Source organism: Diadema antillarum, unplaced genomic scaffold, assembly GCF_040938485.1.
Source record: "Diadema antillarum isolate AM-2024a unplaced genomic scaffold, OU_Dant_1.0 seq00001503_RagTag, whole genome shotgun sequence".
Taxonomy (NCBI): Eukaryota; Metazoa; Echinodermata; class Echinoidea; order Diadematoida; family Diadematidae; genus Diadema; species Diadema antillarum.
Window position 1 is genome coordinate 443,255 of NW_027272237.1, and position 20,686 is coordinate 463,940.

General features: G+C 40.0%; 1 protein-coding gene across 1 annotated transcript; it reads right to left on the reverse strand.

Moving 5' to 3' along the window:
• Positions 1 to 409: 409 nt before the first annotated feature.
• On the reverse strand, positions 410 to 20,418 carry LOC139710132 (uncharacterized; the record flags this gene model as incomplete). Its single annotated transcript, XM_071622064.1, has 2 exons — positions 410 to 3,611; positions 20,356 to 20,418. Coding segments are annotated over 2 exons (753 nt in total), but the record flags the coding sequence as incomplete, so codon positions are not given.
• Between the last annotated feature and the right edge of the window lie 268 nt (positions 20,419 to 20,686).

The window sequence follows — 20,686 nt, forward strand, 5'->3', positions numbered from 1 at the left end:
TGTTGAGCTATTGCAAGCCTGAATTATGTGCCTCCTGATTACTGGTGGATCACCGCACCTCAGCCTGTGCAAACGGCTAACAACTTTCAAAAGCATTTGCTGAGCTTTCAAGCATTCATTTGTCGAAGACATCTATAATTGCCACAATCTAAGTGTGTTCACGCTTCACCTGGTCCACATATGAGGGCAATTTAGGACGTAGCTTTAATTCCATGTTGAATTTTGTAAATCATATCTAGATCGGCAATTAAAAAACAAATGCTTACATCTCTTGTAACATACAGGATAAGCAATCAGGGTGCCAACGATTCAACAAGTGCAAAAGGGCAGATCATGACAGTCTAGACAGACTTTGCTTTTTTTCATAATAGAACAAAATTTATTCATCTTTTTCCTTTTTTTGTACGCAAGAGTTGTGAGAACTGTACATGGTTGAATCAACAAAACGAGAGAGACGCAAGTTGTTCTTATACAGTTTATACACTAAAATCTCTCTCTTCAGACAATGGTAATTGTTTCTCGACAAAAAAAAAAAAACAACAAGTATGGCATTACTTCCATGGCCTCCGGACAGGTCATGCCAATTCATACAACATGTTTTATTTACACATCATATGTAAATATACTGCCACCCTCACACCGCTAACTTTCACTATTTCTTGCCGCAAACGAATTAGCCTTCCGCGAAACACATCATCACATTTTTGCATTTCATTTTACATCTGCCGCTTACAATATTTTGCACTTACAAAATTGCCTCCACGTATGTACAGTCTCTTAAAAATATATCTCGTACGTAAAAAAATGTGTACCTTTCAGCTTTCTCCTTTCTATGTACATACGGGTTCGACTGCTGAACGATCAACAAGGAAGCTTTCTTTCTGCGCAGATGATCACACGGTAAGTCATTTCCCAACGGCTCTATACCAAAACATTCTCAATTCTGTACAATCAAATATTGCTGTTCCGAGGCTCACTTTTATCATGCCAGATGAGAAACCGCCCACTTCTTTAATTCGTGATTCATGGTAACAAACAATAAAGGAAACAAAAGGAATAGATATAAAAATGTATCATTCCAGCAAACAAAAAGAACAGAAAATAAACAGGGTATCTGCTTCATCACAACATTATCACTTTATCACAACAGTTATTCCGTCCATCGCTTAATTTTCTCTTCCGTCTGTCATTGCAAAGGCACTTCTACGTTCAGTCGTGTGTTTTTTTTTTTTCGTCAAACGTATCCTTCAAGTTTTGCCCCTTTCTTCTTGTAAACATTTCATAGAGAGTCATGCTGAAACAGCTGCCATTAACATCAAACTAGCACAAAATGAGTGCGTTCATCTACTCGCCTGTAAAGTCGCTCAAAGTACTGTCAAGGTAGAGGCGAGGGGAATTTAGTAAGGTCAGTCTACAGCTAACCGCCTTGTTTAAAAGAGATGGACACTGACAACATTACCAACATCAATAACAAGCTTGTTTCTTCCAACATTTGGAATGCATGGATCGTATTAAAAATACCGTATGTACACCTCGAACACAGATGAAGTAAGAATGTTACGGGTTGCTGTCTTCTTGAGAAACAGTAAAATGTAACGAGCACAAGACTCTCATGCTTACTTTTGGGTTGTTGCCATCCATTTCGGAGTACATCGGATGGTATGATAGTATTCTATTTCAGTACAAAAACATAAAACAATGCAATAACAAGGAGCAATGCCACTTCTTAAATGAATCATGTCCAGATTCATCAAATGATTATTTTCTTTATCATCTCAGTCGTGTGAATCGTACAAGAATAGTTTCCTCACAAACCATTGCAGGTCATTCCAACACCGTCGACAAATTAAAAAGGCGAATGAAAACACACTACTACAAGGAAAACATAAGTTCAAAAATACGTTTAACATCAGTGAACGAACACACATGACAAATGATTACAGCTTTAATCAATCTTTCACACAACAAACATTACTTAAATGGAAAGACAACTTACTGTTAAAGTTAACTCCAAAAAATGGAAGGCTTTCTATCTATCCTTCTACCCTACGAGGCACGGGAGGCTAAGTAAAGTCTCGATGGTAAAATCTCGATGGCACAGTAAAACAACTGACATTTTAGACAGACCTATAACCGTATAGTTGTGCGTTGGGTTATACGAATTAACAGTCATTTATCATCCCGATCAAAAAATGAATATCAGACAAGACACGTGTACGAATAGTGCGCACTACGAAAATATGAGATCATTTCGATAGTAGACCGACGTGCCTGGTGTACGACAAATCGTTTTGCCAAATCCACTCAACAATACACACGTCCCATCCATGAATACGCTTGCATAAAAACTACCTCTGCCGTTCACGTGTCTATCTTTCCATGCCTCCACAGTACGGGCATTGGAACCGCGAGACTGAACCAAAAGACATAGCAAACCAGACAGTCTCGAGAAAAAGTTCGGACCCTTCTTTGTAACATTTTAACAACTCGAGGGAACCCATTCCCACATCCCTAATATGCCAGAGCTCGCTCCATGCAAGAATGCATACGTCAGGGGGAACGACTCAAGCTAGCCTTCTTTACAGTCGATAATGCTTCATTCTAGCTCCCTCTTTCTGCATTACGTTCTTCATCTTTCAACCGATCATCCCCAAAATGTTCGGTCTTCGCTTTTCAGAGCCATTTTTACTTTTCTCTGTCTTTTTTTGACAAGTTCTAGAAGAAAGTGTGCCGAGAAAGGGTTCAAGATGAGGATGCAGTACATTTCTCGACGAACTAGCTCTTTAAAAGTAAAACTGTTGCAGTTTTCTGCCTGTTATCCACAATGCAGTCGCGCACGTATTTCCGTGAACAATCAGATCACGAACCTCATCAGGTTTTAGGTAGATCATCAGACGCTTTACGCCATTGTCTCAGCGGGACTACGAACTGCACCAACCGCTACTGTGCCCCGATACGGACGAAGGCGACTCGCATTCCCGAAAGAATCCCGCCGGTGTGTTGCCTTCCCTGATAGCAACTGTCACATTCCCGACTGTGACGTCAGTCACGGTCACGTGCAGGTTTTCCTCTACCGAACTGCGGTACTTTCGCAGCAGAGCAAACTTGCCCTGCTTCAGGCTGCCTACTGGTGGCGTGGGGGACGCCATCATATTGCGAGCGCCCTCGTCGCTGGGTGTGGTAGGGAGTGACGCCGACGTCGGAGTGGCGGCATAGGGCGACGGCAGGCTGCCGGCGAGTGGTGAATTGGCGTCGCGACAGTTGCCAAACTTTGGCTCGCTCTGAATACTCTCGTTCTGGTGATCTCTGAGGAACAGCGACTTTGGTTTCTTCAGGATCCTCAAATCGTGCTCGCGGTTGGACATCAGCGGGTAGTTCCCATTGCTGTCCTTCACTTGAGTCTTCTCTACTACTGCGGGAGCGCTGGACATGCGTGTTGGGTTCGGTCCATTGTCCGGCAGCGCCTTGGTAAAGTCCTGCTCCTCTATAGTTTTCGCTTTGGTCACAGCTTGTTCCTGGTTCTGGATCTGCGTGAGTTCCGTCAAGAGACGATCCTTGTGTGCCTTGGCCACCAGGTCGTTGCTACTCGTTTTTCTCCACGACTTCAGCTCCTGTACAGGAAGAAAGAAGAAGAAGGAACAAACGAATAAACTCAAGAGTCAACACACGAGTTAGGAACAGTAGGCCTACTTGACTCTGTGAATGAAAGCAAATGTGTCGGATCAAAGGAACATTCAGAGGGTGCAGATCATGCATTTTATGTGGGTTTGATTTATTATGCAAGGCTCGTGATTTTCTTCGGTAGGGTAACAGAAAAGAATTGATTGTATACGCGTACGAAGCACAAACCTACGCTCTGAGGTAAACACAATTGGGGGGGGGGGGGAGGGAGAGGTCCGTGCTATTCACATAATATTCACATAGTACAATGGCGGTGATTATACAACAGAGGATCATAAAGATGATATCAAAGTAATATGACTACGCATTCACAAGGACGCCATGGTTTCCATGTGATGTTAGGTTTTTTCACTTTCTCTGACGTAAAGGTTGAAGTGTTTGATAAACTGGACAACGGACAACGGAGACGTCATCACATATCGGTAGACAATATGGCTAATCAAAGTTAAGACCATGCGTGGTCCCGGAGTATTCATAACTCGTTAATGAATTTGGAAAATGGCCACGGAGGAGAGCCAAGCAAGCATTGTCAGCTATTGAAGACAGAATCCTATGGAACCTCATACAATACGTAAAGCTCGAACGACAAAACAGAACTTAGAACCACGGAAGTTACGATGCAGCGTGTTATGGTATTTTAATGTTCATCAACTTGCCAGTCTTGTTCAAGAATGTAACCATCCAGAGATGTACATGTTTGTACTCAATCAAAGACGTATTCTGTCGTGAATGTTTAGGCACAAGTCCTAATAATTTGAAACAGTCGTAGACCTCTCTACATTCAGTAGAAATTGGCACACGAAATATCGACGCATTTTAAAGCACAATTTTCCAAGCGTCGGATGAGAAATTTGGACACACTGCTGGATATACTCTCATGCAGTTCAGAAGTGACATTGGACTGGAAGCACTATCACCATACAAAATAGTATAAAAAAAATAAAGGCTAGTAAATGAACCTATTTCTGATGGTATGTAGGCTACATGCGTTACCATCAAAATAGTGAGAAAAAAAATACGGCAATAGATATAAAACGTGACCTTTAGGATTACTGCCATTTTACAGCTTTACCAGAAAGAGAGTCCAAGTAGTATGAATTGGAAACGACAACAATTTTGTTTAAACGATATTCACACCACGTGCCCTATACGTACTGCCTGCAAGTCTAAGTTTGCACAACATGGGCCGTTACCCGCTTTTAAGATGTACAAAAATGATATGAATTGTAATAAACACCGATTAGAAAACAGAAATAATTTCAATAGGTCGGACTGAAATAGAACAGCCGATATTCTTTGAGACGTGTGAAGTGTTAAACAGAGCGTGAACACGCGACTGAACACCGTCCTTTACCCTCTTGTGTGCTCAGAGTGCTGATTGGCACATAAAACCCCATCACGTTGTACCCACTGTCCAAAGTCCCTGGCACATAAAGGGTTAAATAACAGACTGTCAGTCATGCAACCTGTGGGAGTTTCTTTCTCATTTCGGGCGCAGCCGCACTGGTATTTTGAAGTCATTGAACCTTCTACATACTCTGTCGGGTGCGATAGAGGTGAGGCAGCATAGTGGATCATTCAGGGCGCTGTGCGAGTTGAGAGCAAGCGTAGAGGACAAAGTCCTCGTTTACAATTTGTGGGATCATTATCAAGTCGTTATCATGTCCCGACATGTGAGTGAGAGAGAAGGATGCAACTCTGTCACGTGGATTGTTACGTTAATAAAGGACACGGAGCCAACCAATTACCAAACGGCGCCATCTAGTGGACGAATATTGCCAATTTGTCCCAATCCATCCATTTCGCAGCGGTTTTTGTCAATGTCGTTGTCCTCACGTATCTCTATCTCTTTGTACACTGGAAATCTCTTTTTTTTTTGGTCCCCCCCTCTCTCTGCACACTTGAAGTTTATTTTTCCCTCCCCTTCTTTTTTGATCTCCCCCCCTTCCCTCTATTAGTTTTTTTTTTTTACAATTCAACAACCCGAAGTGGAATAGACTGGCATTCACAAACATCTCGACAAGAACTATTGACACATTCAGATGTACACAATGATAAGGCTTGAAGGTTAGTCAGCCTCGTGGAGAACTTTCCTTACTCAGCCCCAGCATCTCTGCTCCCCCAATCCCAGCAAAAAACAAACAAACAAGCAAGTAAACAAAAAACAAATCAATAAACAAACAAAATATTGGCATTAAATGGAGTTATAATCGCAAGCAATGGCTGATTTTGATGAGTTTAGAGAGATAGGGAGGAAAACACAGATTAAAAATCTCAGCAATAGTGGACTGGCAAGTCTCTTGCAGAAACACGACTACTACAGTTGCTGAAACCAGGTCTTTCTTCTTCCTCTGAAAGGCTAAAATTGGAATAGCATTCAACCAGCAGAGTTAACATTTTCTACTCTACACAGCTTTTTCTTGATCGGTCGAGTGTCATCAATAGGCATGATGTAAGGTTGTTTATGTTTTGTCGGGCGTAGTGGCAGTGGCGAGGTGTACGATTGGGAATGTCGTTGCTGTTGTTTTTTCTCTTGTTTTCACGGCTCGCTTGCACAGTTCTGTTTCGACCCGCCCGAATAATGTCAATATTTTCTCTTGATTCACACACCTGATGCAAAGTCAACACGAGTACCTCGCAAGCATCAGGCTAAAATGCGGCAAACTCGGCTTTTTCCCCTCTCTCTGTGCTCGTTTGAGAAATGGGTTGACACACGTGATGTGACAATTGCAACATTGAAGCCATTGAGCGTGGTTGAAGTGGGTGTCGAGTAAACATTTTTCTTATTTTCTTTTTCTTTTTTCATTTTTCTTTTTCTTTTTTAAAGGGGTAATTGATGCGATACCGAATTGTGTCACGCCCGAAAGCGGAGAGAACACCTTTGTACACATCTGAGAGATAACATCACAATATTCAGCAATTCATTGCTGAATGTGCCGTCATTGAATTTCACACAATCAAACAAGACAGCAACAATGAAATATGTGATTCATGAGAAAATCTCGACAAGATTATCTCGGTCAAATTCACCCCCATTTCCGCATGCGGCAGCTCCAATGAAATCACCACTATATTCCACTAGTAAAGAGTGGGTTACTTGTAATCATCACGGAACATAACAATATAATCGCATCCAACCTGTGTTCAAACGTTTTCTGCCAGGACTCGCAGGAGAAAAATTCCCATATTTTTTTTAAGCTGTTGTCGAACCAAATCACTGCGCCTCACTTCACGCGCTCATTACCTCTGACAGTACCATTGACAACTACAGTATACTGTATGAGATGTCAGTGCTATGACTGCTATTTGGTCCGGAGAAGGTCAACGTGGCAAGTATATTGTCGCTCCTGACATTCTTTATAATCTCTAAAATTATTCAATTTGTCTTCCAGTCACAAAAATGCTCTGACGAGATCAGTATACGACAGGAAGTTATACAGTGTATGTGTTAACTGTGGCAGCATTTTCTTTGTAAGAATGAAACCCCACATGAATCCTTTTCATATCGAACTAGAATTCACTAAAAGACAAAACAAGAACAGAATCTCTCTTAAGAGTCTCGTTAAACGAGCAAGGGAAATATCCCCTTAATGAGCAATAAGAGTCTTCAAAACTGCAACCTCGTAATTCTGATCGCGCAGAACTGTATAAAGAGACACTTGACAATTTGAAGTGTTTTGTAACTTAAATCGAGACATCCTCAATGTCATATCATTCTCTGTTACATAGCCAGCGCAAGAAGAATAGACTAACTGAGAAAAAAAAATGCAATTCCGTGTTGCTCTTAAAAAGACAAGGAACAGATTCATTCAAGTCCATTCCCTCGCAAACCCGCCCCTTCCCGACCGAATGAAGTGTCACTCCAGCTAACATGGCTGACGACACTCAATATCTTGCGAGCGGGATAAAATGAGACTTTGTAATTGCTTCTGTCGATGGCACACGCTGCTCATCCGGCGAAATGACCGTTTCCCGCGGGTTCAGACGGCCGCTTGATTCACACTGTCATCTCTTGCCTATCGTCAACAACCAACACCTACAGCATACTACTCAGGGTGGTGGGCCGGTCTCATCTTCCAGCTATACTTCAACTATTTCAACTACTACTACTACTGCTGCTGCTACTACTACTGGTTGAAATAACAACAGTAATGACAGAAAATAATGATGTTAACAGTGATTATAGTTAAAGGGATGGTATAGCTATGGTTGGGATTGGGATTCAGGTTTGAACTTTTTGTGAGACAATAGAAACAGTGCATGTATATGAAATATTACACAGCATACAATTTTAAGAGGAATTCAAAGTGTTTTATGATGAAAATTGGTTTTGAAATGGTCGAGATATTCAAAAAGAAAGAGGTTCTAGTAAAATGTGCATGGGACCCCTATTTTGATAGGACCACTTTGTTTTACTTTGTTTTAGGATATCTAAGCCATTTCAAAACCGATTTTCATCAACTAAACTTTCGACTCCTCTTTCAGGCTTAGAATATTGTATGCTCTTTTATATTTCAGAAGAGGTTTCCAATAATCTCACAAGAAGTCAAACTCTGAATCCCCTACATCAACCAAAACTACACCATCCCTTTAAAGTGGGGGTGAGAAGGACATTTAAAATGTCACAATCTCTGCCCTATAAAGGATAATGTTTACTCTCTATTGCTCTCTATGCATGGTGTACGGTATTGGGACCCTGTCGAGGGTGTTTCCTTTTGGTTCATTTAGAATTCAATAGATCTTCTCCGTACAATAATCATCTGGGGTGAAAGCTGCCTCCCAAACATCTCTGATAAACAATTACTATCGCAGTTATAACTACTAGTACTACATATGGAATATAATTATATGCATATGATATCCTCTAAACAAACAAACAAACAAACAAACAAACAAACAAACAAACAAACAAACAAACACACAAAACCCCCCCCCCCCCACACACACAGCACAAAAAAAAAAAAAGTTTGGCAAAAACGCATGAAATGATGGTATGAATTACCACGGATCCAGGGTGTTTATGGCCGCATACAGGAAGCTATGGCAATCTCCAAGGGTTTCCGTCCAACGTTTATCATAGCTTTAGGTCAAAGTCTTTTTCCTATAGATCCATGAGTATGTGGTCGCGTTATTGCAGTTGGAGGCATTATTGGTAATGTTGTAATGGAAAGTGCTTGAATCACTTTACATCCTGTTATACATGCAGGGATCTATATCGCTATTATCTATTTCTTTCAGTTTATTCAGGGAGGTGGGAAGAGATCTCTTTCTACTTCCCTGGTTTAATATTTGAACCCCTAATTGTTCTCAAGCTAGTCGATAGGAAAAAAAAACCAACAACCTTGCATTTTTCCTTCAAACTATCACACATGGATTTCCATGTAGCAGGGTTAAAAATTCAGTTTCACATTTTGATGACATTTTCTTTTTCTTCAGATACTTTAACTTTATGACACAGCCACAGAACGGAAGAAAATCCCAACGGAACCATGTGAGTGATGTAGCGCTTATTCAGGATGTGCTATCATGTAATAGCTGACGACATTGGAGGAGAGAGAGAGAGATCAAGCCATATAAAGTGCTTTAGTATGCGCGTTTTTTGATTGCATATACCAAAGAGGTATCACCATGACCACCAAAGAGGTATCACCATGACCACCAAAGAGGTATCACCATAACCAAGTATGACCATATAACATCCTTGCATATAATCATGATAATATACAGAATGTCTGAATCAATCTAAGAGGATGTTTTTCGTGGATGGGGACCGGCATGGGGATCGGAATAACAGTGTATGAAGAGATCATTGGAAACCAAAAGAGAGAGAGAGAAAGAAAAAATGATAAAAATGAGGAATTCGTTTTTAATGATGCATGGCACAATTCGCGATTTAATATGTATGAATAATGTGAATGATCACGAATTACTGAATAAGATTATCCCACACACACACAAACAAAGCTTGCACAGGCCGTTCCAAAAGTCTCCATCTAGTATGTGACATTATTACATCTATCTATCTATCTATCTATCTATCTATCTATCTATCTATCTATCTATCTATCTATCTATCTATCGTATATATACACATATACACACACAATGTATACCATATAATTTGTAATTACATGTAGTGTCACCAAGTGACTTCGTCACGATCTAATCCCATCGCCTTGGTGACAAGGTATTTTTCGCGATGCCAAAGGGTGAGTGTATATAATCATGCCATTGGCCTTGTCGACATCGCCGGCAGAACATCACCCATACCATCGTCATCTCGTCCAGACTCAATTGAGTCTGAATTGCTTGAGAGCGACAGAGGAAGAGGATGGAGAAGGAGAGGGAGAGAGCGGACGAGAAGGGAAGGAAAGACGAAGGAGAGAATGCTATTGAAGGCTAAGGTGTGTGGCGCGTATTAGAAAGAGCCCGTCTGGAAATGTCACGAACGATCGCTGGTATAGGAGCTCGCGAGATAAATACCCGACACATTAGCGTCCACCTCGGGTGAGTTCTAATATCGTTAAAGGTCGACATCACTCACAATATCCTGCAGTCACGGATCGAGACGTTTCGAGACGTCGTCGTCCTTTTCTCCAAGCCAAAAGCAGTGTGTATTGTACAGTATGTTCATGTAAACGGGACGAGATGGAGTTGGTTTATTAGAACTGAAAAATCCTTACGACCTTTAATGACTATACTACTCGTGTAGGGGCATAAATCGTATCATGCACATCTTCACAACATCTTTTATGTGCATATTCAACCATTATGATAATCATATATCTTGTAACTTTTCAGACATAATCCGGCCATTTCCCCTTGGAACTGATAATTCCTTCCACACAGCGCATATCCAAAGCCATCAAAAAAAAAAAAAAAAAAAAACTATTGTGAATGGGATGCGGCATTATTTCATGAGGTGAAATATCGTTGAATCAAGCTCAAGGGCGAGATACAAACGACAGGCTGTTACATTGTTGATTTCATTCTAATCAATAAATCTTAAGATTCGGGCCTTGTCTCCATAGTCGCATCATTTCTGACAAGAATTTCGGCCAAATGATACCATCAACAACATACACACACACACACACACAACACACACACACATACACACAAAAAAAAAAATCCAGTGTTCTTGCATAATCATAACAGTGGTGATTAGACGAAAATATGCAGATATTAAATTATACAATTCGTAGTCAGATTGACTATAGGAATGCTAGAAGCATCCTCCAATGCCAGCGCATCAAGAAGACACTTATGTATAGTTAAATTCTAATGAAATCTTCCCAGGACGTTCGTGTGTATCATGTCTTTCGTTCAGTCACTTCAGAACAGGCCTATGTATACCTTATTATCTCCATTGATACTATATAGAAATGCGTGACTCCGGCTCTAATAAATCATTCAGTAGAGAGCCAAAGATGATGATGATGATGATGATGATGATGATGATGATGATGTGATGATGATGATGATGATGATGATGATTATTGTTATTATTATTATTTATTCGACCAGGTAAAGAATATAGGATATATATCATAAACATTACAAACATGAAACAAAAACCACATCGCCACATCAGAGAGAGAATTTAAGTTTAAAATATGTAAAATCACTTTCACTTGCTAATTGTTGTTATCCAGTCCCGAAAAAAAAACCCAGTTTTCGTAAGAGGTAAAATGCTATTTATACTTAATAAGGGGTAAAGCGTGTCTCTTATATCGGATGTAGAGCACCCTGATGTCACTCAGCATATTGTCGATGACATTTTATGTGGAAATTGGGGGGCCTCAGCAACGAACGTACCTTCCTCTCAAACGCAAAAGAAATTAAAAAAAGCAAAACAAAAACAATATGAGGAACGTGCCAACTAACTCGTTCCGATAAACATTTGAAGAGGTAGAGGAGGATATTATGTTGGACGGACGTTTCATTATCTTTGTTATCTTGGCTACGTGTACAGTATTGAGGCGGGAATGACATGTGCTATACATGACCACGGGCTCCCGACGCTTTCCATACTTCTTTCGAAGGCTTGGAGAATTTGCAAAGAGATATCATCATAAAATGAGATTTCCCGTTCTTTTTCCACCTCCCTGGTTATTGCGGATATATAAATGTCCGACTACTCGACGGAATGCCAAATGATTTATTCATTAGATATTTTGCTGAGATACACATAAGGTATTCATTCAAAAATACACATTAACATCACTTCTCATGTATCGCACCATCAATTGATATTCACTATAGCATCTGGATAATAACAATATGCATCTGGATAATAACAATATGCATCTGAGATGAAAGTTTTTGGCGATAGAGTAACATAATAGGAAGAAGTAAAGGAAGAGAGGAAAATAAAAAAGGAGAAGCGTTTTGCAGAAATGAATCTAAAACTGATTCATTACAAAATGCAAAACAAATCAATACCACGAAACCCTCTGATGAAAATGCACGACAAGCATACATGTACGCCTTAGCAGGCCTTTCGAATACTTCATATGCATATCTGTTTCGCTCCAAGTGACATCATACCTGTATCAAGTTCTCAAACGCATTTCAACCATTTGACTACAATGTTTATCATCATTGTGTGAACCTTGGTTTTTTTCTCTTTCCGCGTCCATGACAAATATTTTCTCATTGCCATATTATTTTCTCGTTCACATACATTTTCGCATCGACTTCTTAGCGCCTTGCCTTAATTGGATATAAAATCTGAAATAGAATTTGAGACGACTTTCTCCTTGGACGCAAGTATACGCTCCCCAGTGACTTTAAGGGGTAAAGACAAGACATAATCTGAAGGTATACATAGCAACCTTCTCCTAGATTGCTACCTTTAAGGCTGAGAACGACTCATCTTCGTTCTACACGTAATGAGTCTACCGTATGCCCCTACGTGTACTCAGCGCCTACTCTTAGTCTTTGGTTGCAGCCACTTATAAATAATCATGTCGTTATGTCGACCCGTGAAGACTTCCTCAAATCGGATGAGTATGACGATAAGAGATATCAAATATCGGGACATAGTCATTAATGTACCAGCTGACTTACGTTACCCACTGCAAGGGTTTCTTTCGAGGGATTGATGCGTAGGGAGATGGGTCGGATTTGAGCGGGCTCCGCAGATGAAGTCGAGGGATGCAGACTATGCTGTTTTTTAATCTCGAACTTGGCGGCCTAGGTTAGAATTAATCAATGCCGTATTGATATCGGAGCTCTCTTCGCGGGCGGTGAGAAAGGATTTTATTCCATCGACGACGTTGAACTGCGCGCTTAGCACATTTTATTGTTTGTTAAAGTAGGTTAGGAGACGAACGAGAGAAATGGATCAAGTCAATGAAGCCTTCTGCAATTAACGCCTGACAGTACGTTAATTGCTTATCCACGCTGGAAGGCAGTACCGTCAGACTAAACTGTTGGGACGGTGTGATAATTGTTCATGAAAATGTAATTTTTGTTATGTCATTATGTACAGCAATAGCAAATTTGCTATTATGATCACAAATGTATATTTTCGTCATTTCAGTTGTAGCAAATGAAAATTGTTATTTGTTTTCTATTACTTTGAATGGAACAGAATAAACATCGTTGAAAAACAAAAAAAAAGTATGTGTGTGTGTGTGTGTGTGTGTGTGTCTGTACACGTCAAACATAGATGTTTGACGACGATCGTTTTCACTATCCCCGATAATTTCCTTTACTTCAATTGGCATTTGACTAATCGGTGCTTGATCTACGCTCATCCTATGCACCACCCTGCAAACAAACACAATGAGGTTTGTCATGGCTCACTTCTCCATAATCGCCATCGGCCGGTCTCACTCTGTGACCAATTGCGATCCTAAAATTTTCGTTCGCATTTCTTGTTTGTTCAGCACGATCCTGGTGATCACAGATAATACAAGAGTTTTCTTTTAGCATGTTTAGATTACTAACTTGATGAAAATTTAACGTCTCTGTATCGAATCCGAGGCTACATCTCCATGCCGAGGAAACGCGACAGTGACGTCATAACGTAGTACGAGTAGAAGTCAATATTTTGATGAGACAGAGGGCATAGCTAGGTAGGTTTCTACAAATCATTTCGCCACATTTACATTGTTCAGGCCCTATAATAGCTATTACTCGTCTTATCATTACACACACGGGAAGGCCTATAGCTATAAAGTGTACAAGGAAAAAGGAAAGAAAAAGTGTAGCAATATTAGTAACGTTCAGACGACAAGCCCTAACCTCGAGGATAGGGCTTGTCGTCTGAACGTAACTATTATATGGTATAGTGCGGCGACAGGAATAGAAGAGGGAAGGGAAAAATAAACAAGTAGGAGGAGGAGGGGGGACAAGAAAAAAAAAACAAGAGGAAGAAGAAGATGCAAGAGGAAAAAATAGAGGAAGGACAAGGAGAATAAGAAGAAGACGAAGGAGAATTTGTGTTTTTAATGATTCTTTGAATAATGATGGAGGAAATGAGATTGTAAATGGAGCAAACGTACAATTCATTTTTTTTTTCTGAAATGAGAAAAGAAGAGAAAAAGGAAGAAAAGGAAACGCAAAGATTGCGATTAAAGAATAGAGGAAAATAGATCTGGTATTGATCACAGATATCTTGTACATAGCGATTCTTCCTTCGAACGTTTACAGTATTCAACCAATGCTTGGCGATCAGGAAACAACAACAGCAGCAACAAAATTTACTCTGTTATGCAGGTAATGTAATATGTTCTGAAAACACCAGCAAACCAGAAAATGAATTTCAAACATCTTATTAAATTGGAGTTGCTGAATTCACATTCGAATGCATTTCCGAGTGCTCCAAGGACCCTTGAAATAATTGCCCTGATAAACGGAATACACGCTGCCTTTTGCGTCTCTGGCACCTCCGTGAGATGGTGCCTATAGTTGACATTCCCTACATGTAAGACCAGCAGGGATGTCGACACACAAGCATTTTAAAGGGCAGCCGTTAACGTTCATTATCATAGTAAACGCTAGCAAACGGAACGACTGTTAAATTATCAGAATGTGATAGGAAAGAATGTTTTAATGGAATTCTTCGTTTCATCCGTTTTCACGAAACAGGAAGGACGGACGCAATCGCATACTCTAATTAATGGACAATGACGTCATGGCACCACAATCATTAGTATACAGTAAGCTTTTATATAAAAAACACAAATTTGACGACTAAAACATAACCTTTGGGTACGTGTAAGTCCTAATTGCTGTAATTGTCTGGGGAAATTCTAGTGTACAGGAATACAGTATGCCCAAGGTCAGTTAATGAGAGTATCAGTGAAGATTGTTCAGCACGGCGATGACACCATCAGCTCATCTCACTAATATTGCTAACATGACTGTCACCAATGACATCATTCAGCGAGAACACATCGGGAAAACAACTATCAAATTCCTTACACATTCCTAGATTTTGATCCCTTTTTTAAAGGTACATTCCCGGGTTCTATATGTTTGCTTTTTACTCAAATTATTGGAATCACCCTAAACATGAACTGCTACAGTTTGAAGTTTGTTTTTAACCCTTTTTATGCCAGTAAGTCAAAATAATGTGCACAAATTCCACCTACATACATACATAGAGAGGAACTTAATTTGGCATGCTGAGGGTTAAGGTCGGAGACAAACGAATCCATGGGATGGGTGAATACAGTGAGTGAATGTACGTAACCTGCTCAGACACGCAAATAACCAACACAAGGCTCGCCGAGGCCAGTGCAGACGTGATCCGGAGCGCGCACGTATTCCGGAGGCCCCCAGATGCTTCATGTTTGAATAATGACCAAATCACACGAAGTTATTCATCTGTATCGTCTTCCATCAGAGGCGGAAGGCGAAAGGGGGAGGGGGGGGGGGGGGGAGGAGGGGGATAAGGAAAATGATGTCGAACCAAGCAGACAATCTAATCTGATATTATTATTTTTGTGTCTATCTGTCCTTCTACCTGTTTGTATTTTTCACGCAGGCATTCAGATTTTTTTTTTTTGCCACTTGTCGTCTATACACAAAAATTGTCATCATGAAGCGGGACAGACAAACTTGAAAGACACATACATTAATATACCTCTTAATTCCAGACAATCTAAATGAGCTATGACATTTAGACTTGTAAGTATAAACATATGTATTCTGCAATGATAGGCACCATTGGTTTATTTTTATGATAAATATACCTCTATCACGCTGGGTAGAGCTTTTATAGGCTGCAATGAGTTCACATTGTTTTGACAAAGACCATGCCGTTAATTAAACAAGGACGGCCTATATCTTCAAGAGGAGAATAAGACACACATATTGAGAAGGAGTAAGTCCATTGCTTTGCGGAATTTGAAGCGACGGAGTAACAAGAAAAAAAATGTAGCAAATGTAAATATTGTTATAATACAAACGTGGTTGTATTTTTCCCAGACCCTTTTATGCACACCTATAGAAGTTGGCATATTAATCACACAATATCATCATCGTAATCTCGAGCTTCAGTAAGCTCTAGGGACAAATTGGCATCAAGCACGATAATAACAATAAACCTGCTAAATTGCCCCCAAAACAAAATCTGGCAATACTCATTATGTTGTTATTCGTTTGAACAGACTATTATTATTCATTCATCCAAGCCGAATAGTTTTGATAATTGCCATCAGAGTATAGTAATTATAATGATGATAATTATAATGATGATAATGATGATAATAAGCATGAGAAGTAAAGTGATAATAATGATGATTGGGAGAGTCAAAACGAAAACAAAATAGAGTAGGACGGGGCGAAAAAATGTGTTTGACGGGGGGGGGGGTGAGAAAGACATCTTTTTTTTTCAGCGAACCACAAAATTCTGCTAATACATGAACGTGACATTTTAAGGGCTAGAGAATTTTATGGTTGGTGCGCTAATCTGGAAAAAATGAATGAGTTAAAAGCAAATGCCTTACACTTTATGTTTTTCATATTATGAGTGGGAAAAAAAAAATTACCAAGGCACACTCATGCACTCAAAACATAATACGTCACCATATGCCGGAATCAAATGTAGATGTAAATGATACTAGTTGAATACAAATTGAGGGGTAAGCGACATTAGAAATACTTCATTCTTTCCTCTCTTCCCCCTTTTCTCTCTCCTCCTCCTCCTCTTTCTTTATGATTTCCGTTCACCATTTTGCGGTCCAAACGACAAACATCAGCAAATCAACAGAGATAAGATATAGTGCGGACAAATTATTGTCACTCCAAAGTGATGACAATCAGTGGGGATATTGTCAAATCCAATGTATTAAAAAGAAGACGGAGTTACTATAACTTCACATATTCAAAGGTCTTATGAAGCCATTATAATTTATGGCAACGGGAGATGGAGAGAAATGCATCCGTATCTATTTTCTGAAGCGAGAGCACAATAACATGTTTGCGTCTGGAAAGTATCAATATCCCTTGTTTTCCCGGGAGAAATATTATTACGCTGCATCAATCGAGATGAATCGAGGAGGGGGACTTCGCTGGGTATTCTCTGCATAATATTGACGCGTCGAGATTAGCCTTTCCATCCCGATCGAGACAAGCAAACAACCTTTTTCTCTGTTTAATAATAATCGGCGGAGCTCCTTCGACGAGCGATCTGGATATTCTTCATTACGATAAAATCAATGAGTCACCACCACCAAAGCTTGCTGCGATATTGTAGTTCATTCTTCGCAACGACTTCCCGCCATTATCATAATAAAATCGTCCCTATACCCATCGCGAGACTTCCATATATGTCTCTGCCACCGCACCGACGTGATTCATGTTGAGTCACGTGGTACGAAGGCGTAATGGAAAATGGCGCGAATTCGGCCGATCTTTATTGGATCAAAATGTGGAATAAATGATTAAGGAGCCCCCTGCGAGAGAAGCCCACAATGCCGCTATCTCTCGTCAGTGGCTTGCGGCGCGAGAAATGTCAAGGCGCTCTTCCAGAATCGTATCGAGGATGATACATTACCCAACCACCCAAAGTGCCGTCGAAACCTCTCAATTATCCCTCATAACGCAATTTGTATTCACTTGCCCTCGTATTATCTCTTCTCCTCAGACAAGAAAAGGAGAAGAAAGGGGAAAAACAGCTACTGTTTTCGCTTGCAAATATGACGAAAGAGCCATCCAACGTAAAATGAAATTTATCTTTGTTTATTCCACTGTCGTATCCGCACACAGAGTGGACAAAGAGGAGAGTGTTAGGTTTGTTAAGCAGAAGTTTTATATATTTATTTTTTGTTGTTGTCGGTAATGTGACTACTAGTACTTGGTATCAATTTGACTAAATACGGCCATTATAATAAATTAGAACAAACGTATAGCGTCCCTTTGAAAATCAGCCCGTAACTACGATTATACATTGTCGTATGGTATGTTGACAATATTTGGATTTTTACGCGTCCACTCATACGAAGCAGGCAATTAAGTTGTATCAAAATAATTGTGATTCAATAATACGACTATGACATCATTAATATTTTTTCATTGTGCTGATTCATTGCGCTGTATTGGTACTGAACCAAAAACACACGATACACGCGGTGTTTCTTTTTTCACTCCCCCTATCTCCACCCAATCTCAATCTCTCTCTTCCCGTCTCCCCAAGCTGAAAATGAAGGCTAACAAATTTGCATTCAATTCGGTAAAAAAAAGAAACCCAATCTCAACTTATCAACTAACCAAATTATCAAACAAATAAACAAATAGACTATCTTCAAAGGGATTTTTTCCCCATAATTACACACTTTTCCCTCAAGCGCTTTAACGCTACTGTGATTAATGGCGGTGTGGACAAGTGGTGGAGGATGATGATAAATGCGAACGATGATACTCTGAAAATTTTATCACTAATAATGTTTATTGTGACAACTATGATACTACTTTAAAACTTATTTTGATAATGATTATAATACTACTCATATAATTCACAATGAAAACAAAAATAACAAAATAAATATATCAAAGACAATATCAATAATAACAGTATTGATTGATAACGAAAAAATTATAATATTTATGTCTTTCATACAGCACACTTTCAACACGTTTTATGCAGCTCTGAGCAATTCTCGATACATATCTATGCCTTTAAAATAGATTTGGGTGGTGAATCAAGAATTCGTATAAAGTGCTTTCGTTGGGAAACTTCTCCTGCCGTTACTTTGAGTCATGGGGCGAAATGGCGCTCGACAAGCGACGAATCCAGCTCATACGATACACTAGACCCAGACCATGTACAAACAACCCAAGGGCGATCAAGGAATGTCAATCGAATGTTGGTTAGGGTGTAAGCATATAGGGTTACTGCGGTTCGAAATGTGGAGCGCTACTAGATTATGCGTGGAAATTACCATCAGAACCCTACTTAACATCACCTCACAGGATCAATTTACTTCAATTTACCGACTTAGAAAGCTTTCGGTGGAGTGATTAAACCGCGAATAATTCCCTCTTAATTATCACTGCGCGAGTACATGGATAGCCACCGGCACCCCGGCGTGGTATAACAAGACATGGGTAGGAGCAAATCGTGAGATGAACCAGAAACCTTGGAGGAAAGATTTAATTTCCCATCGCGGCACAACTGAACCCGTTGAGAGGCTAAAGCTGCGAGGCCGATGACGCATGACCATGTAAAGGCTTGTGAACTATAATTTCATTTCAAGCTATCTCATTTATGTCTCAACACTAAAATCTGCACCGTATACTATTTGGGGAGTTTTCCACTTAATTTTGATCAACAGAGTCACAATGCGAAGCCACACATGACGCTCATGACGAACAAATTCCGCCAAAGAAATTTTGAAGACGTAACTTCAAAAAGAAAGAAGGCGTGCAGTTGTGCAGTTACTCCTGTAGAACAAATATCAAGCAACAAAAATGAATGTGTAAGTGCGCGAGTGAATGGGAGGGGGGGGGATGAGCTGCTTGTAAACGTTGTTTTAAAATGCAATGGCAATGCTAAAGGGAACTTAATCAACCATGGAAATGTGTTTGTGTGCATAAAAGCAGAAACATCGCACGAACAGGACGTGAAAGTTTGAGCAAATTGTGATCAAGACTGTTGTATCAATTGGAAGCTGTGATCAATAAAATACACCCCCTTTGCTCAGTCTGTACTATAAAATGAGAAGTTTCCATTTGTCCATCAAGTAGAATTTCCAATCGTATATGCGCCCTTAATGCTATCATTGTGAATAATCGTATGCAACCCCTGCATGGAGAAAATGATAATTATTCCGTCATCAATAACGAAATAATAAAAAAGAATTTTATGCACAGTAGGTGAGCTCACATGCTACACCATGTAGACGTCAATTTCTGTCATATACCTTCAAAGTTTTATAACTTTTTCACGTCTAATCAAAACTTAATAAAGCTTTCCCTGTATATTGCTCTTCTTTTGCCTGTTCTATATTCAAACAAACTTATTTTGAGGGTGGACTTTAAAGAGATAAAAAAGGGGTTCTTACACGGTATGAAAACAGAGTCTCCCTCACCTGGTCACGATACAAGAGTTTTGGGACGTGAGACGGAGTGAAGGAGGGAGAGGGAGGGAGAAGGAAAGGATGGGAAAGAAAGAAAGGGAAAGATGATATATTGATGGGTTGGGGATGTCATACGAACCTTTATTTTTAGAAGTGTAGGTTTCCGACCGGGTCGACCTTTCTTGTACTCCTCTAGCAATCTGCATTAAACAGAGATGGAGAGGGAGAGGGAGAGAACGAAAGAAAAGGATGACAGGCTTTTATTGACAACGTAGGCATGGTGATTAATACATAAGTGATCGAATGATTACAAGTTGTTGTTGTTACGTTCATTATCAATATCACCATCATTAGCAGGTGCGGATCCAGGAATTCCGTAAAGGGGGCGCACGCACCCCCCCCCCCCATTTTTTCTTTTTATTTATTTTGTTTTAACCAAAAATAAAGAGAGGGCGCGCTCCTGGTGCGCC